Source organism: Rhea americana, unplaced genomic scaffold (assembly GCF_003343005.1).
Source record: "Rhea americana isolate MKP2758 unplaced genomic scaffold, rheAme1 scaffold_9, whole genome shotgun sequence".
NCBI lineage: Eukaryota > Metazoa > Chordata > Aves > Rheiformes > Rheidae > Rhea > Rhea americana.
Window position 1 is genome coordinate 8,591,426 of NW_028187088.1, and position 26,806 is coordinate 8,618,231.

At 40.0% G+C, this 26,806-nt stretch overlaps 1 protein-coding gene across 9 annotated transcripts in view; it reads left to right on the plus strand.

Moving 5' to 3' along the window:
- The window catches only part of BICD1 (BICD cargo adaptor 1), a 183,514-nt gene that overhangs the window by 142,460 nt on the left and 14,248 nt on the right, over window positions 1–26,806 (plus strand). For 3 of the 9 annotated variants that reach the window (XM_085323991.1, XM_085323992.1, XM_085323993.1), the window contains exons 6-8: window positions 7,363–7,514; window positions 14,426–14,743; window positions 15,693–15,883. In XM_085323991.1, coding sequence (XP_085180117.1) covers window positions 7,363–7,514; window positions 14,426–14,743; window positions 15,693–15,883 — 661 coding nt within the window. Of the gene's footprint in view, window positions 1–7,362; window positions 7,515–14,425; window positions 14,744–15,692; window positions 15,884–26,806 lie in introns of those variants that run through there. The other 6 variants (XM_085323996.1, XM_085323997.1, XM_085323998.1 and 3 more) reach the window with 4 other exon arrangements.

Here is a 26,806-nt window from a genome sequence, read left to right on the forward strand (position 1 = left end):
AACGGTTTGGCTTTGCACATTTTCTCTAAAGCCACATAAGCTGGAGTTTTGATTTGTTGAAAATCTTCCTCAGTCCCTAACAGGGCTGATATTAGCACAAAACAAGGGCTCCTCATCACGCACGTATCAAAGCAAGAGGGTCGCGGTGCCGCGGGGAGGCCCCCGGGAGAGGCAAGGCCACCGCCGGCGAGGCAGTTCGGCGCAGCAGCTCCGCTCTCAGCCTGCCRATGGGGCAGGTTCCTGCAGCCCTCTCCTGGGCTGCAAGACCTCGAGAGCCTGAAACATCACCAGGTCTTTCAGTGAGGGCTTTGGTGTGGCACCTCAGTCTGGGTGATTTGGAAACAGGCTTGAGCAATGTGAGGGATTTTGTGGCTTGCTTAAGGAAAGGTCCCCCCGTTCGCAGCAGGTTAAATACATGCGTCTTGCCCRAGGTGGTGGCAAAACCCGTGATCTCCCTGGGCCTGCTCAGGCCTTTTGAGCTGCTGCAGTCGTGCCCCGTAGAAAGAAATGAAATGGGGTCCCCCAACTCAGAGCAGTCTTCCTCCACTGCCCAGGTGGGAAACACTTTGCTGCCTTTGGGGGATTTTATACTTTGCACTGACAAGTGCTCAGGAGAGACCTTTTGTCCCTTACTGAATTCCCCTTCRTATTTTAAATGTTGTGCTTTGTAGAAATACTCTCACAAGAAACCTGTATTATTAGCAGTCTAAACAGACCTATGCTCTCAATTGAGCTTTTTCGTTGGGATAATGTTGTTGAGCAAAATGAGCACAACCAAAAGCACTGTAAAAATGGAAAGAAAGAAAGAAAACAAAATTCTGCGAGGAGAACCAGCCTTCCCAATGGGTCTTGCCATTCAGATCGGGGCAGAGGTGAGAGCAGCAGCAGGCCCCAAGGCTGGCATTTGGGGCTCTGTTTCGGGTTAGGGAGTCACACCCCGAACCAGGAAGACGCGGCGGCTATCTAGTGACCACCAGAAGTATTGCAGCATCGTATGAGAAAACACGTTTGTGCCGTGTTCCTGGTGAAACGCTTTGCTTCAGTGCACTGACGTCCTCTGTTATCTGGGTACAGTGGCGAATGATTCMCTGCGAGAAGAAAAGCCAACAGAATTTCTGCCTTCTACCTTGAGTTGTATTCATTTCTCCTCACTGTAAATTGCTCGCCTGCACAAAGCACTGAAGGAGGCRGTGTTTCTTTTTATTTCTGTTGCAGTGGGTCTGTCTGTGTGGCAGTGCAGTTATACCTTTTAAATCTTTAACAGCACACAATATATTTCTGTTCAAAGATGACAAGCCTTTGCCTCRTTTAATGCACTTGGCAAATTTTTTTATGATAAAGTATTTCATTTTGTTCTAGTTGTAATTCTTTTCTGTAGTAGTATTTTCAAATAAGCATTTTAGTGCTAAGCTGAGCCAGAAGTAAAATACACAAAACACTATAATGCAGAAAAAAAGGCAAGGTTTGCTTTAAGAAGCTGCAAACCTAAATGCAGAGAATTGGATTATTGAACAAACCAGCACTCAAGACAGCAAGCACATGCATCTTGCTGGCTTGCTTTCTTACTTGTTTTTGATTTATGTACTCATTTATTCATAGCTTTAACTACTGTGTCAACACTAGTTGTGTGAAGCAAAACGAACTTGCATTTTTACATTGTCGAGTAGTATTAAATTGTTAGAAGAACTTTTAGGATCAAACATGCCTGTAAGGAGAATTTAAYATCCTGGAATTCTGACTGCAAAACAGCCTGTTGTTCTCCTGGGTAGATAGTTTATGGGAAGGAGTCTAGTCAGCATGACTGTCACACCTGTATTGGCAGCACTGTGGTGTCTCCAGCTTCCACTTCTGAGATGCCGATAAAAATCTTCAGTGAAAGCACCTGAGAACCTCAGCCRTATAGTGCCTGGTCTATGAGCAAAAGCATGATGTTACACAAACACAAAGCAGTAGAATTGTATATGGAAAGTGAAGTTGGGTGGAAAGATTGAATACCATGTAAATGAGATGCAAAGTCATCTTAGAATGTGAAGTCTCCGTTAAGGAGATGAGGTTTATTCATGGATTCCAGGATTAAGGTGGCAACTGTTAAGATGCTGAGTTTGGGCACACACCTTCTGTAAGGATAAAGAGGATGATGGTAGAGAACATCATTAGTTCTGGCAGTGTCTCTGGTCCTCTTTGGCTGGGTCCGAGGGGATAGAGGTGCTGAGCACCGTGCACCCTAGCTCCCTCCTCCTCTCTAGCAGTTCATGCTCTGTCGTCCAAGTCTTGGAGATCTGCTTGAGATAGCAAGTGCTAAGCGTACTGAGTGATGAATTCTGTCTCCAGGCGTCTCAGTGAGCAGCTCGGTAGTTTGTTTTTCCAGTTCCTCGGCATGACCTGGTCTTCTGTCAGGAATGTAGTTAGCCCCTCTCCTGACCTCTTGCATTATTTGCCTCTCTGCAGAGTATTCACACATTTTTATGTCTTTTCCTCTTCTTCTTATACTCTCCATTTTAATGTCTATTGCTCAGAGGTTGCATTTTTATTTGAAGCGATGTTCTCTAGTTTCTCTGATACAGTTTTGTAGTTGACCACAAGTTAAAATCAAAGGCTTCAGAAAAAGCTTTAAAAACCTTGAGCAGTTGACGTGGCTCTACTGTAAATGAGATCTCTGAAATTACCTGGGACAAAAAACCCCACTTTTTTCTTTTTTTTTTCTTTTTTTTTTCTTTTGAGAGGGGAAAGGAAGTTTTTAAGCACTAGATTATTCCTCAGCACTGCTTTAGGACACCACCACACAGATGGCTGTGTCAGTGGGCACAATTTGGGAGGTCGGCTGAGAGGCCTCACACAAATATGAGTATTTTAAACCAGAGCTGCTGCTGCAGGAAGAGCAACATGAAACTATACCTTTGGTTCATTTTGTCCTTGAGTACATCCCTCAGGGTAACAGCAAAGGTGACCAGACCACTGAAGGAGGAGGTGTCCCCTGAGCCTTGCTCTTTGTCACACATCCCCTCTCCAGGATGCTTCAGGCTAGTTTTCTGCCGGTTCAGCTCCCCAACCTGACTCCATGTAAGCTTAGAGGAGTACCRTGGGGGTGCAAAGGGTAGGGATGGGGAAAGGCTGGGTAGCTGTTGTTTTGGTGGCAGCTGGCCAACATTGATTGATTGAGCTGCTTTGTAAACTGGCATCCTCAGAGCCAAGGAGTCTGTCAGGAATCTGCTTCCATCAGCATCTCAGTTCTAAAATGATCTGCATTGGGTAACTTGAGCATCTGCAGTGTCTGGCACCCACCAGCTCTTACAAGAACCTGTTGAACATACTGAACGTCTCAAAGCAGTGCACTTCTGCCATGGAGGCCTTTACTCTGTGTCTATGGATTCCTGATAGAAGCTCCCCTGGCTTTCTTCCCTCTTCTTGGTCTTGCCTATTAAAATTATATTTTTCCTGGTTTGGTTTACTTTCCTGGTAAAGCACTTTTGCCCATTCATTCTTCACTTAGGAGGCCCTCAGAAGGGAGACCCTTAACAGCCTGCAAACAAGCATGCTGGAAAGCTTGTTTGGTGAGTTGAGAGCTAGCAGGCGCTTCCAGTAGATTTTCAAATTTATGCTTTATTTTCTACATGTTGTTTTATAGAAAACTAAAATAAGAAGTAAAAGAGGCTTGAAATTTTGACACAGTCATTCCTCTTTGTTACTTGGGAACTCTGGGTATATTACCTTTATTAATTGCCTAAATTACATTTATAAGTTGTTTTTCATCTTATAGTATTTCAAGCCCATTTATAAACTTACATTGACATTGAGGCTAAAATGTATCGATCACTTTGCTTGGGGAAATTCAGCCTGATTTCTGAATCACCAGCAGAAATGGTGAGACAGTTCAAGAAATCACTGCATCCTAGTCATGCGAGTCTACTGTGACTTGGTTTGCTATTGCTAGGTACGTCAGAAAGGAGATCCTTGGGAAATCATGCCAGAAGAGCCAGCAGCGTTGTGACTATTTTGTAAGCCTGGTGGTCTGTTTCTTAGAGGGAAGGCATTTAGCTGCAGTAAGGGAAGTGCCAGATTAGCTCACTGCAGTGCTCACTGTGAGGAGATGGACCTGGCTAGCTCTTGTTTTTCATTAATCACAAATCTGCACATTTTAAGTGAACAGCTGTGCTTGAAGTTGCAAAGCTCAAAGCCTTGCAGAAAGCATAAATGCAAGTAAGAAAAATCTCTCACTTGAGGGTGAGACAGGCAACGTAGCAGCACGTTGGGTAACGCCAGGGCAGCATCCTCACTTGCACCAAGGTCACACGACAGGAGCGGCCACGAGGACAGCCTGTGGTTAAGGGAAGTGTCTTTTACCCCATGCAGCTTCTGCAGGGCACCGCTGTCCCTCTGCAACTGGCCTTTTCCTTGATGAGGCTGCGTGGTGGAGCTGCTCTGGCGTGGGAGTTCCTGGCAAGGCCAGAGGGGTGGGTGCTGGAGGGGCACAGCCACCTTGGTGGCACRCTGGGGAGCCTGCCTGCGCAGGGTCCTGGTTTCATACTGCTATCTGCACAGCAGATGTTTTATCAGGGCCACACCAGCAAATCTAGAAGACTCCTTGATATCACTGAGTCTTTAGGAGAGGTACCAAAGACCTCAAAGACAGCCCTGGAAATATTCCTGAAAACTGGGGTAGGAAAAATGCAGCAGCTATCCCAAGCTGGTCAAAATCGGACCTCATGAAGCCATATAAGAAACTTGTTAAAATAGCTAATAAAAAGAAAGGATTGTTAAAGTCTTTCTTACCTTGCAATAAAACACATTTTCTATATGTATTTTACATGTTTTCACTTCTTAATGTAACACAATTAAATTAAGGCAATGGTGACAAAAAACTCAAGGTTTTACCRTGTCTAGACAATAATATTCAGCTACTGGGTAATAAATTATCAGTAGTCATGGAAAGTAGCAGTGAAATAATTTCATCCTTTCTTACTTAAGAGTACCAAGATCATGTTTTTATTCGTTCTCCAGAAAAAAAGGCAGTGATAAAACATTGCCAAGTTTTTAATCTGTTGCTCAGACTTCCCAGCACTCTTCTCTGGTAGTGCAAAGCAGCCAGAGCAAACAGGCTAGTTCGAGTGAGTCGCTGATAGTTAGTTTTGCTCCATTTAGYGTACCTGACCAGAATGCAAAGATGAGTTTCTGCAAAATAGGTACACTTCATGAAATTCTCCAGAGAAGGATATTGTGCCCTTTACTCCCTACTGAGATAGGGAGAGGRTTTCTGTTATAAAGAATAACTGGAGGGACAGGATGAAAGGGAAATAACTCTTACGGACTAGTCCTTGCRCACAATTTTAACAGTATAAATTACTGGGTTTACAAGGAACATGTAAACCCACTGCTGAAACAATCGAACGTTTTTTTTTCTAATCTGGAATTAGGTAGTACATATACTTAAGTTATTTTGATGCTTAAACAAAGGAAAAGTTTCACATGAATTCGCCTGTCTTTGTTTTGTAAGAAAAATACTCAAATATTCAAAAACTAAGCATGATAAATTTAGAAACTGTAGGCTATATTTTTCTTACAAAACAGACAGCTGAATTCCTGCTTTAGGGCCAAAGCAGAACTTAGGTGGAGCTATAGAGTCTAGTTGTGCTCTCGTAAATCCCTTTTGCCTGGCTAGCAACCTGAAGATTCTTAAATAAATCTGATTTAATCATATTTGTTAAAAGGAATTTGTCCCTTGGCTTGCTATTTCCTTCAAAAAWGTTGTTTTATTAAACATGAGTAATCCATTTTCTCCATGTTAATTTATGAGTACAATTTTGCTCATACCTGGAAACAGATAGGAAGCTGATGATTTCTGCTTTATCCTGCCAAAGTGTAGGATGGTGTTTCCACTCCTACATTATATCAAGGCATATGTCATTAAGACCGATAAAAGTTGCATTTATTTGAATATATCTCTAAGTGTTTTTTTACYGTTTGTTGCTGATGGTTTCAAATTTGACATAGAAATCCATCTATTTAAAATTCAGACAGTTAGTAGTGAATTTTAAAATCTCTTCTCTGTAAAATAGTGTGAAAGTAGGAAAAACATTACTGATGGGTGTACAAGTGGAGACAATTTTGATAGAATTTATTTTAGTACTGCAATTTGTTACTGTAGTATTTCACCAGACACAAAAGAATAGAGTTGTATTTTAGCAGGAGATATTAATATGCCTTTTTCTTAAGAGACAGTGTGAAATCTAGTGAGTTTTAGAAAAAKGAGTTTAAAACAGATTTCCAGCTATTTGGCCATTACTTTCTTTGTCATGTCCCCTTGCTGGTTGCCTTAAAATCGTATTTCTCTACAATTCTCTCCCTTACTGATAGTTCAAGAATGCACAAAATCAACAGGAAAAATTGGTTGTGTGTAACGAAATATTGCAATTTACTGTGCAGTAAATGAACTGAAGAAACAAAAATAAAGGCCCCTGAGAAAATGTAAAAGGAAACATTTTTTCTTGATGTCTTTCAATGGTAACAATTTTAAATAAGTCTCATAGCAGCAGTAGRTATTATGCCTCTATAAAAATATGTATTTTGAATAACTTCAAAATGATACTACACTTCATAAATAAAAGAGACAGGATTCAGTCCTTTTCATTTCCAGATATAATACACACATAACAATTTTATAAGCAGTATGGCAGGAAATCAAAGCAATTTAAGGAGGAAATGGAAAAAAGAATGAAGCAGAAAAATCAAGGAATAGGATGACTACAATTCCTTGCTTTTCTTTTAAGTGAAAATTGTAATTTATACATTTTTGTTTGTTTGTTCTCTGTAGCGGTTAAAACTGACAAAATAAGCTAATTTTGTACAACAGTAAATATTCCCAGTGCTCAGACCGAAAGGAAGGTGTCAGGCCCTAGCTGTTCCCCTACACGAGGTCGGCTTCGGTCACCGAAGGTGGGGGGAGTCCCCGCTGGCAGAAAGCTCCGCTCACACCCCGCTGCAGAAGTGCTGCGTGTCCTCTTTGCCGTGGGTTAAGAGTACACGCAGGGTTGGTTGCTGCAGTTCGCGTGATCTTGAGCGGTAGTACCGTGCTCGCGTGGCTGAGCCCTCGATGTGTAGCTGCGCTGTTTTGTAGGGATTTAAGGTTCCCGGTTGTTGCCCAGTGTATTGAAATTAGCTTTGTTCTTTTGACTGCTTTCTCCTTTTCCTGACTTTATGGAGTATRATTTGAAAGAAGTCGTGTAAGGGGACAGTTCAATGGAATGTAGTTCAGGTCTAATATTATTTTACTGTATGAATGAAGAAGTAGACAGAAGTAAAATCAAACATGGCATCTTAGCTCTTATCAAATACCTGTCTCATAAGCATATATCTTTGTATTTTCAGACAGCTGAAGTGGCATTAGCCAATTTGAAGAACAAATACGAAAATGAAAAAGCAATGGTGACTGAAACCATGACCAAACTACGAAATGAACTGAAGGCTTTGAAGGAAGATGCTGCAACCTTCTCATCCTTGCGAGCAATGTTTGCAACCAGGTAAGGGAAATGGTTTCACAGTCTGGCTCAAATTTGTAAAGGTAAATATGTGTGCTAAGTGAGAACAGACTTAGCTGTATATGTTGGGTGCTTAGGAGGAGATACAGAAATTATTTTCTGCAAAGGCAGCGCTTTGCTGGATGAAAGTGAATGAATCTTGTACTGCACGCTGCAAAACTTGCAAGCTTTGAAATGCTACTGAGATGCATGCCCTTGGAAGATAAAGCTGGAGAACAGTAATGTCAATGCAACCTTGAGTAAAGTGTTATATAGGCCAATATCAGCCTCCAGTTTATTTGCATTTATAGGGTTTTCTAAAGTAGAAAATAAATGCTAGATTTATGTGGCTGATGTTYACATTCAGAAGTGCACAGTGATTCTCTCACATAAAGCTTTTATATGGTTAATGATAATCTTTAAAACTCTATGTTTTCATTACTACAAGATTTATTACTTACCACTGGAAAAATCTATTTCATCAACTATTCTATGCTGTAATGCAGSACAAATAATTGTGAGACCACTGCAATTTCCCAGTCCACTGTGAATTCTTATTTTCTACAGCTGTGGTATTTGAGTTATTATCTTCTCCTTCTTTGGTTTATAACTGTCATATATCTTCTGCACCAAAGTTTTTCCTGTCAAGACAGTAATTAATCATCTCTCTCCTTTCTTTCTGCCATACATTCTTCAAGAGACCTTTTGATTTTAGCAGCTCTTTTAAAGGTGACCTATGAATAATTACTTTTTAAAGATCCAACACTTCCATCAATAAATTCTTAACTCTCAAATAATCAAGGAAAGTAGTAGCCTCAGGAAATTTCTCCATTATGTCATGATTTTTTCCCCCATCAATGCAGATTACTTGCTTGTGCCTTCGTCCATAAGCAATGAGCCTTCTTCATGCCTCATGCCAACATCTCTCCAGTRCTCCCTTTAGTATGCAGGTACCATCTCACCTCTTTCAGCCTCCTGCAGTCCCTGGGTGCTTAGTGACAGTGACTGTGGCAGCTGGGAGAGTTAGTCAGGGAGGAGAAGGAGCCATTTATGTGCCATGATGTTGGTGCTGTGTACAAATTCATTATAGCTTCATCATCAGAAGAGTATGGGTTGGGCCATAACAGAAATAAAGAACCAACCCATCAGGTGATGTGAACCAAGGTAACTCTATGGATTTCAGTGGTGTATAGAGATTGTCTTCAGGAGAGCAATGTTTTGTATGTATTTTGGAAATGCTCGTGTAAATCTTATTTCAAGCTTGTTAATAYAGCAGTTACATAAATGAACTAATTTCACAAGGCTACCTGCTAACTCCTGAGGAGAGGGGTGGCACCATGAGCATAAAGCAAAGGGTCTTTGCATGGAGCGTAAGTCACAAACCTGTGAGGCAGAACAGTTTTGAAAAGCTTTAAAAGTTGTTATTTAAGGGCCATGTTAGATTGTTGGCGTACTGAATGCCCTTTACCCAACTGAGGCACCCTGAGTGAACACTTCTCTTGGATTCAAGGCACATGCTAAAGCTGCTGGGAGATGGCAGTGTCTTTTCTGTGAGAATTAGGCTCAAAGGGGGCTGTTTATCTCACCGATTCGAGACGTCATGTGTAAGATGTGATAAAATATTTGTTTCTCTTCTATGAATTGTAAGGGGAATCTGAGTAACTTGCTGAGTTATAGATGTCTACYTTGTAAGTGTCTAGTGTTACTAGAGATAAATTGTACGTAGAGCATCTTATACTGCTGGTAAACACTATGCTGTAGTGATTAAAAACATACTGTATAGGCTACAAAAAGTAGCACATAAGAATTTTGCCCAGTATTTTCTTTACAAAAAGTCACTGCAAAGTCTTGTATATCCGTGTGCTCCTATAGATTTTCCTGTTGTGAAAAATTCCTTTTCTTTCTCTGCTCTGGAATCCAAAGGCTTTTACAATTAAATTGATTTTCCTAAATGTTCAAATGGTTGACTCGTTTGGAGTACTCCATTTGGAATAGCATTCATCTAAATGACAGTCAGCAGATATACTATAGTTGTCTGTTCAAAAAGAGAAATCTGTTTGGAAATGGAAGACTGTAAGATTCTCTATGCAGTAGCTGTTCAATGGAATAGCACAGAAAAACAATTGTTTAGTCTTCTGTTAAATAAAACAGTGGTTTCCATGGTAATCCTGCATCACATAGGACTTACTATTAAATTTGTGTTATAGGATGAACATCCCTCTGATACTAGGATTATATTAYAGATTTGAAAATGATTTCATACACTGTTTGATAGGATAATATTCTTTCTCTTTCATAAATCATTATTTTCTGTTTATTTGGTTCATTCTGGTGCTGAACTGCATGGTTTCTTCTTCCRTTAAATACACTGGATAAAGGTAGTGCCACATTATGAGAAGAGCACAGCAGATCTGTTTCTCGACTGAACAACACAGAAGAAAGCTTTCCCCAAAGATCATCTTATATAGAAAGCAAGAGCAAGCAAACCTTTTTTCCTGCAGTTTCCCCTCATGCTTGTGTACCCCTCCTTAAGTTCTTCATTCAGTTCTTCCATTCTCCCCCTCAAACAGCATTCTGCTTRTACAAGCTCTGTCCAGCTTGTACCTTTACTTTTGCGCTTTTTCTTTCCCAACATTTTTTTTCCCCAATCCAAAATYTCTGTGGTTCTGATCTCTACAGCTTCTTCCTTCCCTCTTCATTGACCCCTCGATTCCATTGTGGATTTACTTCAAACCTGTCAAGATGTGTCCTCATTACAGTTTGAAAGAAGAATAAAACAGCGTAAGGTATACAACCATCTTTTCTGTGAACAAATCCTTGACAGAGCTGCCATGTTACCGCTTGCACTGTACAAGCAGCATAGAAAAATGAAGGATTTCTCCATTCTCACACCAATCCTTTTGGATCTCAAAACCACAAAAAATCCAACAYGCTTTCTGGTTAAAGGAGGATCCATTTCCAAGGTTCTCCTCATCATCCCCGCTATTTGTAGAGTTGAGAGAGCTACAGAAGGTTGGCMGGGTGCACTTGATTGGGATACTTAAAGCTATCTGGTAATAGAGAAGAGTAGCCAACTGTTAAACACAGTAGCTGTTCATTTTACAAGCATTCTAAGTTTTCTGCTTTTTAAAGACTACCTTTTATCGGTGGTGAGGTTTTAGGGCACTAGGTAGGTTCCACTGGCAGTAACTGCTCTGCAAGAACTCTTTCATAAAGGCATTTTTGTTGGGGCATTTCAATGGGGTGTTAACTCTGCTGCTGCAGTTTTGGCTGGGGAGGTCTCTGTACACACAGGTGAGGTGCGTGTGGTTGGCAGAGCAGAATATCAGTTCTCAGCTTCTGTCATAAAACGGCTTATTCTGACCTGTACTCCCAGGCCAGGAAAATGGCATAAGCCTTTTCTGCTGCTCCTGTCATTTCCCCTCACGCCAGCCCCAACTCGCTGACGCAGGCTGTGAGCCATGCGAGTGTGAAGTAGTGACACTGAGGGCCAGCACACATCTGGAGGACAAATGAAAAATACATTCTTTAAAATGTTAGTTTTCTCATCTACGGTAGGGGTTGGGAGAGAAGTCTAGTGCTAAGGGAGAGAAGGAACTGCTTTTAAAGCAGGATCGTAAGGTATTTAGAAAGCTAACTTTATTAAGTCCCTAAATATGTTTGTTTTTGCAGTCTAAATTGAGATAGTCAGAAGGCAAGAGCAAGAAATATTACTCATGATATTGCTACAGTCCTGACACTGCATGTACTGATTTTATTCTCCATTCATTAAGATGTTTTCTTATGTTTGATAGCTAGGGAGGAAAAAAAGGCACTGAAGAGATGGACTAGGAAGTAAGGAAAGATTTTGGAGGTAACTTAGATGAGAAAGCATTCCTGGAGAAAAAGAGAATTATGCTTATAGCTAGAACAGGGATCTGTCAACATCAGTGTCTTTGGGTTTTAGTTCATGCTCTGCYACTGATTTCTGTGACCTAAATTGTGCATAGGCTTGACTTAGCATGGTTTGCATGCTTAGACAAGAGAGTGAGATGAAAACAGAAATCACTTAGACTCATATATAAGCTTCTTGGATCAGTTTATACAAAATAAGTGGAGGAATGTGTCTGCTTCCTTTTCAAGACAAGAGAATTGATAAATAGGTGAAATCTTGGCTCCTGCTCTGGCAGTCAGCAGACCACCATGACAACAGAGTAACCGTGATGCTTGTGTAATAGTCACCAGCAGCTTGCACCCATCCTGGGGCAAGGAACAAATTGGAAAGGAGCTCTGACTTGGGGGGAACAGGACAACTTTTGTTATTTGGCATTTGAGCACTTCTGAGACTTCTGTTCAGAGCCCTGGTGCATCCTGGAGCCCAGCTTCCTCACCCGCAATGTCAGCCCCCTGCCAGAAGTCCTCTCTTGAGAGCTCTTAACCTTTTGTTCCTCAGTATGCTATGAGACTTCTCAAATGTTTATAAAACGTGGGTAAAAGGCAATATGGATGTGTGTCACGCTTTTTTTCTTTTTTAATTGGAAACACTTCTCTTTTCATCCCACACTTGCACATAGCAGGGAATATTTCAGTGAAGGGAAATGCCATGGCTGCAGGCAGTAGCCACCTCCCACTATATGGAATAACCTTCACTGCTGCAGACTTGAAGGAGCTTGGAGGCTGTTGACTCAGCAGTTCCTAAAGTTAATTATGGCCTTTCCTTGACTGATTTAGGCTTAACCTTTCTGAACAGTTTCTCAAAAATATATATATACTTGAGCAGCAAAACTCAGACACAATGAGCTGTGTGTTTGTGAAAAATAATAGGAAATTTTGAGTTGTGGTGGAGGTCAGATGACTAGAACCACCCAAACACTGCAATGAACTGCCAAGAATGTTGTATTGCTGTTATGGGGAGACCTCGAGAAAGGGCATATAATTAATCAGAACAAATGAAAAACATTGCATTAACTAGCTTGTTTTTGTCTTGAGTATGAGGCCAACCTGACAGCATCYAAGTGTCCACATTTCTAGAGCTAGCTTGTTACAGTTTACAGCAGGCAATGAAAAGCAGGTTTGTCTAAACCTCCTTTAGTAATATCCATCTTTGTGAAGCTTTATATTTCTTAACTGCTCAATTACACTATTTTACAAAATAGATGTCTAGTTGCCTACACATCCTAAGGCCTGAGGAAAACCAATCCTTTTCCAGAAAAAAATTGGCTCATTGCCTTACTAAGCAAGGTAGTCAGTTCCTCTAGTGGCACTGTGCTGCAGGTGTTGCTGCAGATGTTACTTGTTTTTGTTTTARTTTCTGACAGTAAATGTACATTTTTTAAAGTGTCTGTTACTTCTAGACAAATTAAAGAGGAAAGTGGGAGAGAGAGAGATGGAGAGGTAGATACAGTAACACATCTGGTTGCAAGAAAGAGAATTTTAAACTTTGATAACACAGATCTTATAGTAATTCCTATTTCAAATGGATTGAATTTAATCTCCCAGATGCTGATTTCATTCTAGGGACTCTGTCAAAGAAACTGGATAAAACATCCATTAACATCATAGAGCTTGCAGCAGGAAGAGCTGTGCAAGGTGATTTTGAGCCAAAGAACATTTCAGAAATATCTCTCTTCCTCATGGCTTAAATAAAGACAGTCATGCCTTTCAGGTTCTGCAGAAGAAAGTTGTTACTGAAACTGTAGCTGAACCTACGCCTGACTTATTCATTTTGCTTCCAATTAAAATGCTTAAATTATTCAAAAGGAGAGTTTAATATATACATGTGATTTAGATGTGAACAATGATTAAGAATCTTTAAGTACAGTTTATTTCAGCTTCCCAAGGAGAAGGTTAAAGTTACAGACAAATAAATTTAATTAGTTGGTGTGCAGTAATTCAAAGGTTTATTAAGTCATATATTCTGAGAAGGAAAAGGAAAATGGTTTTCTTGATGTTTGCTTTCTGTGGATAATACTGATTAAGTTAAATCATCATCCATTACACTATTGTAATTACATTGAAAAGTTATTTAGATTTATACAGATCACATATGAGAGAGGATTTGGCAAAAGCTGCATTATTTCAAGTGAAAAAGTCTTGTGTGGAGCATCTGATGTTGCTACAAATGCCTGATGGTCAGACAGAACTGCTACCTGTGAAGCATTTCACTTCTGGTATACTTTCTTATGACTCTTGGTTCTTATTGAATAGATGATTCTATTTTTAATAAATTGAATCTGTTTCACTTCAAACAGTGCCTAAGACTATACTGGAATGTCTTGCTTTTCCTGTTAMCTTTAGCAATCATTGTTTACAGCAGGACTAAATTAAATTGCTTCTTAAATAGTAACAAAATCATATGAGAAAGGGAGTGCATTTCCAAATCTATCTCAGAGATCTTGAGAAGGAAGGCAGGGCAGTTTTTCATATGGATAAAAGAGGCTCAGGATTAAAAAACAGCTGGTGATATCTGATCACACCTCCAAGAGACTTGTCATTAAATGTGAAAGCATTTCCAGGTGTGGAATTTCCTGAACACCATGTCTTTAACCAGTTAACAGTGGCAAATAACTGAGGGCTTCTCGTTTCACAAAATCTGAAGCGCCAGGTGTTTGGAGCTTTTTTTTNTTAATCTTTTGTCTAATACTTTGCTCAAGTAGCTGTCGTTGTCGTTGTTTCTGTATTAGAAACATATTACACTGACATAGACTACTCTGACATTCCAGATACAGGTTCTCCTGCTGAATGGGAAGCCTCGACATGCAGATCCAAGTCCAAATTTGTTAAAAAGYGGGACTAGAAGAATTAAAGCTGTCTGCTTCCAGGATTATGTTCAGCAAAGCTTTGACCCAAACCTGTCTCTGTAACAGAGGCTCTATCCCTGCCAGAGTTGGTTCTTGGACCAGTTCCCCAGATTTCTGTCTTGTTTGTTTTCCCAGGTGTGATGAGTACGTCACGCAGCTGGATGAGATGCAAAGGCAGCTAGCAGCTGCAGAGGATGAGAAGAAGACTCTAAACTCTCTGTTGCGCATGGCTATCCAGCAAAAACTTGCCCTCACCCAGCGACTGGAGGATTTAGAGTTTGACCATGAGCAGTCCCGACGCAGCAAAGGCAAGCTTGGAAAGAGCAAGATCGGCAGCCCTAAAGTAAGTGAGGAGGCATCAGCCACCGTGCCAACCATAGACACTTTCCTCCTGCATAGTCAGGGCCCACAGCAACCAAACTTACTGGTCAGCAGTGGCACTCAGAGGAAAAGGTATGCATGCAGTGATCTTTATAGTACAGTGCAGTGGCCAGACTTTCATTAAAGTCTTTCACTGAATTGTAAACATTATGTATTTTTTTCTATTTTGACTGGGGAGAAGGAGGTGGGGAGGATATGACTACGGAATTCAAAGCCTGGCTACATGTGGTTCTGATCCACCTACTCACAATGTTATTTCCTCCTCCTTAATGCAGTTTTTTGAACTATATTYTGTCAGTGTCTCAGTGCATCTTGTGTGTCTTTAATATTAGTGTGAATGTATTTTCTTTAACAAGTTTTCCATAACAAGTTAAGGAATTGCATATGGTAAAATGAGCATCTGAAACAAGAAAAAGGGATTGTGTTCTATGAGCATTTCAGTGCTTAACACAAAAGAAAGAGCATCTCTTTGTTAAGCTCTGATGTTCACTTTTTCTTCATCAGTGCAAAAAAAATATGGATGTGTTCACTCAGATCAATTTTTCCGCATATGGGCAAACACCTTCTGAAGGGATCCCCCTGCCATTCATAACAAAATGCAAATATTTTGCTGTTCAAGCAGCGAGTTCTTGTCTTGTCTTGTGACTGTCCTGCCAAAGCTCTATAGCTGGGGGATCTCCGTGGTTCTGATGACTTCTCTACTAGGGAARTCCTAGATGATCATTCCCTTTTCCTATATGTTCTAGTCACAATGCAAAAGATAAGAGAACATCCTGGGAGCCTTATATGCCTCAACTCCAGGACGCTGAGGTATAAGTCAACCTCATCTCCTCTGCCCCTAATATGAACAAGAATTTCCTAGGCAGGCAAGGTGTTCTGCTGTGGAAATGACAAGGAGTGGCAACACTGGTTGTTTTTTTTACCTGTTAAGCAAATTAACTTGTCATACATGAGGCTTTGAAAGGTAATTAAAGTAAAACTCTTTTGTTTCCATATGTATTTTTCTTGGATCTCCTGCAAGACTATTCTCACCTTCCCTTTGTGATCAGAGCCATCCCAGGACTTCAGGGACCTACCTACAGAAATTATTAAGAGCCCCCCCTCATCCCGCCTCCACAGAATCATATCTTCTGAGGGGCCCCCCTTCCATGAGTGAATTCATCCATGGGCACCGTCTCAGCAAGGAAAAAAGGTTAACCGTGGCCACACCAGGTAAACATTTTTTCCTTGGGTGCATGTGGTGCTGAGTGGTTAGCAGAGCAGGGGGCCCTCCCCACGCTGCACATGCAATCTAATTTGGGCACCTTATTGTGACATGAAAAGCAAAATGTCTTCTCCTGTGACACGTGTGGCAGGAGCTGACATTGTGCTAGCAGTGGCCCAAACTGGTTYCAGATGCGGTGGGGAAAGTCCATCCAAGGAGTAGGTGGCTGCAGCTCCCACTGCCATCCACAGAGGCTGCACCCCTGTGCCCCAGGCAGTACTTGGTGTGGTGGTTGTGTTGGTAGTCCCTGCAGAAAACACAGATGGACGGTAACGTGATGGAATAGTCAGATGTATGAGGACTGATGGCAGAACAGCCAGCAATATGCACAAAACTAAGTGATAACCATCCTCTGCTCACACTTGAGTATTCAATCAGGGTTTTCTAAAGTGTASTATTAAGCTCATGAAAGGTTTGGCTTAAATAAGTTGAGTCATGAAGTTCACCTTGTCWGGAAGCTTTGTTCTTCATTTCCTGCTGAACTGTAGTATCTGCCTAGAACAACGCATAAAAAGGAAATGCAAACTGGAATGCCACTTCAAAGGTGGTATTGTCTTTATTCTCCTGACAGACAAACTTATTTTTTTTTCCTTAGAAATCACTGTAAGGGAAGATTTGTTCTTGAGCAGAACTTTTATTTTTCACACATGCACAGTCTTGTCTGCTGGTAATTTTCTTCATTCTTTATTTTGAAATTTGTTGCACACAAAAGGCAGAAGTAGAAACTGTAAAAGTTAAACCCCAGAAAAGCAGTTTCTGCTCCAGTAAATGTCTATTCTGGAAAACTGAGTAATACCCCATAATATGTTATATCTCAGTTAGTGCCAACAATATCACAGCAGCCTTTGAGTAATGCCGTGCAAGTAACACCTACACAGATGAAGAAATGACAGACAAATGTAGCACTGCAGAGAGCCTCAACAAAACATTCTCATTAGGAATACTGCAAAAAAAAAAAAAAAAAAAAGGAGAGAGATGGGGGGAAGCAAAGACTTTATAAAACAAATGATAATGATCTTTTAGGAATCCCTTTCTATTCTTCTGGCAGCAGTTTAAAATATGCTGCAATACCCCCTTGACTTCAGAAGGAGCCTCTGTGAGCAGTTATGACAATATCTTTTTGTGATTTGGAGAAGGCAGAACTGTGCTAAGAAATGGAAGAACACATGCTCTTTTTCTACCCTGTACACTGGAATGTGTTCCCTAAACATTGGCAGTGTCCCTTGTATTCTTTCCTCCTCATCCCATAACAGAATGAGGATCATTTTTTTTCTTTCTGGTGGATGCTTAACATGCCCAAACATGGCAATCTTCAAGTGTAAAATTTTCAAAACTCTTTTAATTGTAATTGTACTTCTAATTGTACTTCTATTGTACAATTCATAAGAGAGTGTCAGGCCTAAGAGAACCAATCTTTAATCCAAGGACTTGCTCACYTTTGTGTGAAGAACCCTGACTCTGTATTGTGTCTGCAGGTGGATGGTTGGAAAGAAGTCATCATTTGAAAAAGAAAAGTGCTTAACAAATAGGAAAACACAAATTTACTGCATTGCAAAATTGCTAGTACTGATGATAAAATAACGTGACCTTTGAATGTGGGACTCTTTGSCTGCAGACAGTGTCTTCATGCATTATTTTTTTTTTCACTGTTTTCATGGACCAGTGTGATGTCTCATAAAATACCACAGATTCATGGACCCCAGGTTAAAAAACCCTGATATAGCCTCTGACTTTTTGCATTAAYAGAGGCCAAAGGATGAAGCACTATGAGTAGTACAATTATTCAGAAAAAAAATTATCTAGAGCCTCACTCAACGCTTTAGGTACGTCTCTACATATTAAAAGTACAGGGGTCTGAAGACAGTGTTAATGATTCATACTGTAATTTTCCTCATGATTCTAAAATGGTCCCAACTTTCTGGATGCATTTTATCAGAATTTCGTGCCTCACATGGCCTTAGTTTCAAACAAGCAACTTGTGACACTGCCAGGTTCAAACAGATGATTTTTTGAGCRCTCAGACTCCAATATTAGTGGCAGTTCATATTGGAATCAAGTTGAGGATGAGGCAGAGAGTTGTTCAACATTAGTCTCACCATGSTTAGCAGTTTCTGGAAATGTTCTTGTTAACAGATCAAATGAATGATGTACCAAGTAGGATTTTTTTGCCATCTAACTAACTTTTTCTTGAGAGCAAGGAGCAGTRAAGGATGTTATTTTACTGTTTTCATATGGAATTTTTAAAAGCCAGTTATCAGAAAGAGTCTTTCCCCTGATGATTTGCACCATCAAGCAAATAATCAAGACATGTAGCAACCACCACCTACTTCCTCATCATATAGGTTGCAAAAGAACAGTGTCCAAACTCTTAACACATAGAGCAAAAGACAACTTGATATGAAGGTGTGTCTTCAGTATTGGAGGAAGAATGATGCAAGCCTAAATTAAATGCATTCAGGTTTTCTAAAGTCCTGAAAAATTCCCTCTCATGTRAAAACTTCACCCATGTGATGGGTGGCCTTCCTTGTCATTTCATTAGCTCCCAGAGCTGGGAGGCTGCGAGGCAGATTGCCAGTTCTGCCTGTATTCTCATTGCACCTTCTTCTAGACTTCCTGCTTGGAAGAAGAAGGTGCCGTGGTCTCCATCTGGCCCTGGCTTTGACTGCTACTGGCCCCCTGGTAGGTGGAAAAGTGGGAAAGCTGTTTACTGCTTTTTTTCAGTGGAGGATCCCAGCATGAAAGCTTACTAGCGAAGGCCAGCTGAATTAAAGACCATTCAAGAAAGATTGCTCTTTCTTACTTGGTTTTCTCTTGACTGCTACTCAATTTTAAATCACCATCTGAGTCCCTTTGACACCAAGCTGCGGCAGTATGACTTTCTAATTGAACTAATGACTTCTAATCACTGTGCATAGAAATACCACTCAGGCCGTTTCCAAAGTATCTTGTTTCATTTTCTCCAGGTAATAGTATATATTTAGCTTTGCTGTGGTATTGCTGTACACTAAGCTGGAATGACAATTTATGGATGGTGTTTAGGCCTGTGATTTTACTCCTTCCTTTTTCTTCTTTGCTTTTGTTATTAATGCATAGTTTTACACTATATAATCTTTATTCCAGTCAGTATATGCCCAGCACAATTTCAGCCCTCTTTTGCATGTGGCTGTTTTCTTAAATATGTGAAGAAGTCAGGGCGTGTAGAAAGCGTGAGGCTGAACTGGACAGCTGCACAGAGTATAGCACTGTATTAGAAGTGACCTTTCCTTTGCAGTTGCATTTGAACTCCTTCTAGAGTTTCATATACAGGGCCTGAAAATGAAGTGACCAGATGATTCTCAATATCCCCCAATCCCAAATACAAAATATGTTTGTCTTGACTTCTTCAAGGAAAGAATGAGACAGAAAAAGTCTACCGTAGATGACCTGATTCTATCTCCTGTCCACTATGTTAGCATGGAAATTCTCAATGTTAAAATGCCCTAATTCTAGCTTAAAATTAACTCAAATAAGACCTTGTGTGGGTGATACAGCTGCAGTAAGAGGCTCTTGAGACACAGAGTCATGCCTGCAATGTTCCCCCTTAAACAAGTGGCTGACGAGTCGACCACAATTAGCCTTATGTTCTCTCTTTGGTTGGCGTGACACCCAAAGAAACTTGTAGGTACTTCTTTTCTGCATTGTTTTCATTTGTGTGTACCACAGGGCATTTTTTCAGTGTTTAAAATCCCATACAAGAAAATTATTTGACTAGTAAAATATTTCCTATTTCTTCAGAAAAGGAGTTGCTTAAATCGTAATGAATAATCCCTTTCCTTCTAGAGAATTCCATACAGTCATATTTTACTTTATTAAAAAAGAAAAAGGGAAGTAGCCGTAAAAAGTAACATATTTCTTTCAAATTCAAAGCCTAGCTAAGATCAGATTTTTAGTTGATGTAACCCAGGCTAGCTCCAGTAGTTTCTATAGAACTAGGCTGGTTGTGTAGTTTTTAGATTTTATTGTTTTTCACTGTTACAAGACCTTTGCATAAAGTGATGCCTCTAAAACTTATGAAAATAAAAAACACAACAAAAATAGGTAGTTTGAGGAAGTTGCTCRTTTCTGAAAGCACATTAAACCTGAAAGTTTGCTTGCTTTTCAGGTGTCTTTCAAGGTTGATTTACAGAATGGCATTTAATTCTTCTCATAACAGACTAATGCGGAAGATAAAGACAGAATAAGGAAAGCTATTTAATAATACAGCAACTGCTTGAGTGCTAAGCTCACCACTTATGCATACATAATTAAGAGTATATAATATATACTCTTAATATACAATCATCCAAGATTAATTTCTGCRATAGTTTTATGCTTATATGCAAATAAAAATTGAATCACAGTTTGATACAAACAAAATTKTGGGGTTTTTTTAGGAAAGGTCTACAGAACTAGTTTTTCATTTTGTTTGTTCACTTGCATTCTTACCATAAAAACTAACTCAATTTGCAGAAATTCTGTCTTGAAAGAAATTCCTGTAGAGAGTTCCTAACAGAGTCTCAGAGATAGCATTTGTAGGTAGAAATTCATTCTTCTAAGCTGACAGGGAAAATGATAACAAATAATACTCAGTCRCCCAAATATGGAGACCCTGACCAGTCTTCCAGTTAATGCTTTAAGTTGGGACTCATGGGGAATTACTTCAGTGATGTCTTGCTAATTGGCCTTTAACTTGAAAGAGGTGTCACCTGTGAAGTCTAACTTAGCTGAGAATGCATTGAGCTGTTTAGCATAGCCCAATCACAGTTTAATACTACATGGAGCAAGAAAGTCTTCTGGGTAGGGTGCTCCTTAGCATTAAAGGGAATTCCCTTTTGACTGAAGGGCCTTTGGTATGAGCTATGAGGTGCTCAGCCACCTCCAGCACAAGGTGTAAGTCGTGAGGAGTATGCACTGCTGCTGTTTTCATTTTGTTGTTCTGAATTTTGTGCCTTTTGCACCAAAAGGTAGTGTTCAGGGTCAAATTTTTCAGAAACATCGTATAGAATGCCTTTCTCCTTGTAATTGAAAGCTCATGTGTGTTTTCCCTTAAAATTATGTTAAAACAAAAGTGTTGTCTGTGGGCTTACCACGTGAGACAGGATTCTTGGCTTCTGCTCCTGCTTCTTCACGTTGTTGAGGAAGTAGGAAGATACGGGAAAGCATCTTCAGAGGGAATACTATGGATAGGAAGCCTTGGTAGGAGGTGAAGCTGGCTTTGCCCTTGCACATGAAGGGGCTGGGAAAATGACTGAGGAAGGCTTGGACTGACGCTACTGTCCACATTGRAGCCTGTTCCCAGGGACGAGCCTGTGCACATTGGAAAGGTAGGGGAAAGCATTTTTGATAGTGACTTTGTGTCCTACTTCATTGTGTAATGAATAGGCTTTGTGCTGAAGGTCTGTAGATATGCCCATTTTTTGTTTGTTTAGGAGCATTTTTGCCAAAATGGTCCTAGCTTTGCTTTTAAACTTTAATGCCAGTGTCACAAAGCTCCTTGCAGATTTCTAAATCCTGCTACTTCAGTACCCAAACCTTGCTCTTTTATGCACAACTTCTCTCATTTTTGAAACAGCAGGGCTATTAGAAATCTGAAGGAAGCACAGTTTCTTTTAAAAATAGTCGGGGATAAGGCCTTTGAGGAAAATTGACAGCTCAGACCTAAATTTTGCGGAGAGTGTGCTTTGTAGATCTTTATCATTATATGGGTTATCCAGCCTCTGTTACTATAATGCTTTGGTCATCTATTGGAATGAATTTAATAGCAGATGTGAACAGTTTTCAACATTTCTTACTTCTTATTTGTTAAGAAGTATTGCAGACTGATTTTCTTTTTTCATCAGTATAACTAGGAATTTATAACTCTTTCTATAATGATTTCATATTAACAAATAATTTTATCCTGTGGTTCAGGATTTCAGTTCATTTACAGTATGGATTTATCCGTACATTAAATGGCTTATCCTTGAAAAGCAAGGGAGGTGGTTAACTCAGTCATCACTATTGAATAATATATATGTGCAGCCGTATAATTTTTAACAAGCCTTCAGCACAGGCCAGACTGTCAGTCTGCTCTGATTGTTCAGGTGGATAAGCTTGACTTGCTTCATCCGAGCAATGCAAAGCAGTTGGAGCATGAAAGACATTCAAGCCTGTCATTAAAAAAAAAGAATGATAAAGCTTTATTTTGATAATTCTATGTATTTATAATATATAAGGAGAACAAATTCACTGCCTGCATACAAATTCCGCTCACCTAAATAGAGAACCATGGATTTTTTTTTTTTTTTGAGTCTTCAGCTATAAATATATTGTATGTTTATCTACAGAGAATGTTCTTGTGTTGATGGTGAGCCTGTATGTGGAAGTTGACTCAGAGTTTGTATAACGAGGCAGGTTACTAGCAATTGCAAGACAAGTGTAATATTGGCGCAATTTGTCTCTTACTATTCATGAAAATTGGGTTTTATTGTGTTTTTAGCAGGGTTTTTAAAATCAGGTGTTTTAACTGAGTGTGGCGCTCTTCCCAGAAAGGGTAATTCAGTCATTATTAGTTTATTGTCTGTGTTCACTTTTTGTTCTGCATAGTTCTGTTTTCTGTGTTTTTTGTAACATGCCATATCTGTGCATATAAATGTTCATTGTTTAATGAGTGATGTTAATGCATATATGCGGATATGTGTATATATCTTCCTGCCCTTGGGGCCATTTCCTGCATCTGATATGCTCATTTAACTAAGCTTAACTGAGCATTATATGTTTACGCTATATCAAGCATGGTACGTTGTCCTTGTGGAGGCCGTTTTGAATCTGAAGAACAGTATCCTTGCCAAGGACATTAGTTGGCTGTAACTGATCCAAAAGTCAGCTGGCTAAATGTACTTTTACCTCTTGGTGCCACTGTGAATAGGACCTTTTCACTCTATGCTTTTCCTCTCTTACGTTTAGTTTCTAGTTAGCACAGATGAAACCAAAAACATACATTTCATGCTGATCAATATAATTTGGCTCCTACAATATAATTTAGCTACTATGACATGAATTCACTGCAGTGCTACCAGGTTCATTTAATTTCTATTTGTATTTTTCACTGTGTAAAGAAAGCAGTTCCAAAATAAAACTCGTTCCTAATGGAAGCCCTAAACCATGTTTTAAATACTTAAAAAAAAATTGCAGTGAAATCCATGCCTTACTGTTGGATATATTCATCAAAAGGCTATTGACATTTTTTCTCTGTATATCCAAGTTATTACTTCATTGTTGGATGGAATGGCAAAAATTGGCATCATCTTTTGAAGTTCTCCAGTAAAATCAATTAGACTTCTGGCTGTTTCTAACTAAATGGATATGCAGGTGACACATGACATCTTTAAGTCATGTTACCAGATATATTTTGCTGCAGTCTATTAACACTTTGGGCTTTGGAATCCACTATTTTCAATTAACTGAAACAGCTATTTAAATCTCTTTAAAATGTTGATACCAAATGTTCTCTGTCTTTATCTTATTTTATGACAAGTTTTAATGTGGTTTCATAACTTACTGATTTTTACCATCAAATATATAGGAATATTCAATACTGTGCTTCTCATCTCATAAAATAGGCAAAGCAGAAGTGAGTCCCTCTTTAAATTAGACATGCTGATATTTTAGCTCTGTAATAGAGCAGTTCCTTGAGATGTTCTGATCTATGGAGTAAGCTCACCAGCAATTCTTTAATCAAGACTAGTGTCCCTAATTGTAAGTATCTCTCTGTCTGCACTTTGTAGGGCTGTGAAATGTTATAGAGGCACCTTATAGTGGTGGTTCCAAAGCCTACTAAAGTATCATTCCCTCTGACTTCTTCAGGTTTTGGATCAGGCCCTTCTTTACCCAAGAAATAGTGCAAGTATTTTTAGTTTGGCCATGTTTGTGGCCCAAAATACATCTAAAGTGTATCCTAGATGTTTGTTTCCTTCAAAGTTGGATAATCAACAAGACAGAAGTATGATGATTTCTGTGTTTATAAGACCTTTCTTTTTCTCTTTTGAAATGTTTAAAATGTGTGTTTCTTTTAATGAATAAGTACTTCATGAATCATCAGACCTTTCTAAGTGTGCTTTTTGTGAAATATGTAATGAAAGAAAGGAACTGAGTATGTGTGTATTCTGCTTCTACCCATTCCCATTTCTGCTATTTTACTAACCCATTGTTTAGCTGCTAAGTAGATTTAATGAGGAATTATTTAAGGCATTCACAGAAACCATTTGAGAAAATAACGTAAAAGCATCATGATATAAAAAGTGTGAAAAAGCCTACAGAGCTGGCAAGAAATCTCTTTATGTTCTTAGTCCCTAGTGGGATAAAAAATGCAGTTCACTGACTTTTGTTAATGACTAGGAAAAAATCTTGTTTTGTACAGCAAGGGACAAGATTGACATTTAGCATTGCTGCAGTGCTTTGAGCTATCTGTCATGTTATCGCTGAAGCACAGGGACTGGTGGGGGAGACAGCCCCTTAGGCTGAGGATAGTTCAGGTGCAAAAGGAATGTACAAATCAAGTCAATTAAAATTAGCGAAAAGCAGTCTAGTGCCCCTCTGTAGGGCAGTAGGTTAAAAAGGGAGAAAAGTCGAGGCGGGGGGAAGGCATAAAAATGACTTAGTGGCACAAATTTGAAAGGAGAAAACACTAGGGATGATTCACTAGAGATTTTTGTGGAAGTATATCACTCGCAGTGTTTCTATGGGCAAGACTTTATGAACACAGTATAAAGAAGATGGTACAGTTAGAAGTGAGGCTTTTCATATTGAAAGGAAAAGAGGGAGAAGTTTTTTAGAGGAAGAAAAATCAGCTAGTCCCTTTCATGCTTTGCTTCTCTTCTCAGGCTATGTTCATTCCCAGGTCTGGCTTTCCAGCTGCACCCAGTCCTGCTCGCCCATAGCCTAGCCCACGTTGTTTTAGGTCAAGCCTTTGCCTGACCGCCGTTCCCTAGTTACGGACTATTCACCCTATTCACCCTTTTCCCTTGAGTGTTTTTTCTACTTGCTTCATCTGCCCCTGGGAAGGCAGTGCCCCCATCTAGGGTGCTCTCGCAGCCTTTTCCCTCCCTTTCCTGCCTGTTTCAGTTTCTGTTCCCTGGCTCCACAAGCAGTGCCAGTCTGCCCCCAGCCTTCAGACTCTCCTTGTGCGCGGCGACTGTTCAAAACTCATCTCAGAAAATGATTCAGCTCTGCGGGGAAGATAGCACAGCCCTCACTGCATGGGTGCCAATTCCTTTCTGCTCGAAGGAGATGGTATGCTCCACACCTCAGGATAGGGGTGACTAGGGAAGGCCACATACTTGCTAATGACTCCTGCCCATATGCAGCATGTTTCAGAGCAGGAAATGAGCTCCTGAGTGCTTTTGAGAGATAATCTCTTACCTCTTCCATAGTGAGGGGAAAAGGGACATATACGTGCATTTTGCAGAGGTCATTCTTCATCCATRTTGGCTAGGTACCTGTCACGTAATGTCCTCTTGTTACTGTGGAGCAGAAGGACCTGGCGTTCTACTCCTAAGATCAGCAGATCTACCTATCCATGTGCTGTTTTTCCTTAACACAGAAAATAAGTAAATGTACATCACTCTTAAACCTCAGCTATGATATGTAGTGAAGAACGTGGATGATAGCAGCTGCAGATGTGCCTGGAAGCAGATTAAGCTATGCTGTAGAAGTAACCAAATAGCTTTATGCTACCTGGGCATCCTGTAGAAGCAATGTGTGCAGGTCTGTGACTTTTTTTTTTTTTTTTAAGTAAAATAAAAGTCCTTTTGTTCTGTTGTTCTTGAGCTGAAGCAGTTCTGGCATAGGATGATTCCAGTCTGCAAGAGATCCTTCACACAGTCTTTATTTCTTTCAAAAGAAAAAAAAAAAGAGGCATATGCTAAGCTTCCCAAAATATAATGTTTCAAGTTGTAAGACAACCACACAAAGATGGAATACCGAGAGGCTGGATTATTGGAAAACTGGAGTATTGAGAAATGAGTCAACTGCAAGGACGGGTTGTGACAATAAGGCCGAGCATTAAATCTCAAAATGTGAAATTTTTAGCTGCTTAGCCTCTTCCTGAAGGGTAAACAGCTGATAGGAGGAAGAGGCCTGTGTCAGAAGCTTGGGAATATAGGAGCAGTTGGACTTTCCTGGGCAGTCTCTGGAAGAAAAAGGGAGAACATGCAGAGGTGACAGGAGATCTTAGATATATTCTCCTGTTAACCTATTGCTTATTGGTGCAATATGTAGATATTGCTGATTCCTTCAGCTGTGTGCAGACGTGAGAGTTCAGGGGTACACTCACATCTCTAATCTTTGTTCTTCAAATAATTTTTTTAGAAGACTAAAATACGTGTTGTTGAAGAAAGCCTTCCCCCACGCACCACTGAAACAACTGCTACCCAGACAGTGGGGACACTCCAGAGACTGAGTACTGAAAAAGAGACCTGTTGGCACCTGGCTAAGGTTTTTTTTTTTTTTTTTTTTTTTTTTTTTTTTTTTTTTTTTTTTTTTGGCTCCCTGGGTGCTAGCAGCTGGTCTCGTGGGGGAATGGCACTGTACCATGCTCCCTCTATGCTGTTGGCTTTGCTGCCAGGACAACCAGAGTCAGTCCTCCTTCAAAAGGAGGACACAACCAGTGTGGTGGCTTTTTCCAGGAATATCCTGCAGAAACACACAGCTGCACCCACTTTGCATTTGAGAGACATGCTAGCTGAGGCTCTGCATGTGCAGAAGTTCCTGTGTTAGCTCCAGACCTAAACTGACCCTGGAGGCAGGAGCAGGGAGAGACTTTTCTAATCTTTGACCTTACCATTGTTCATGTGTTTTTTTTTTTTTTTTTTTTT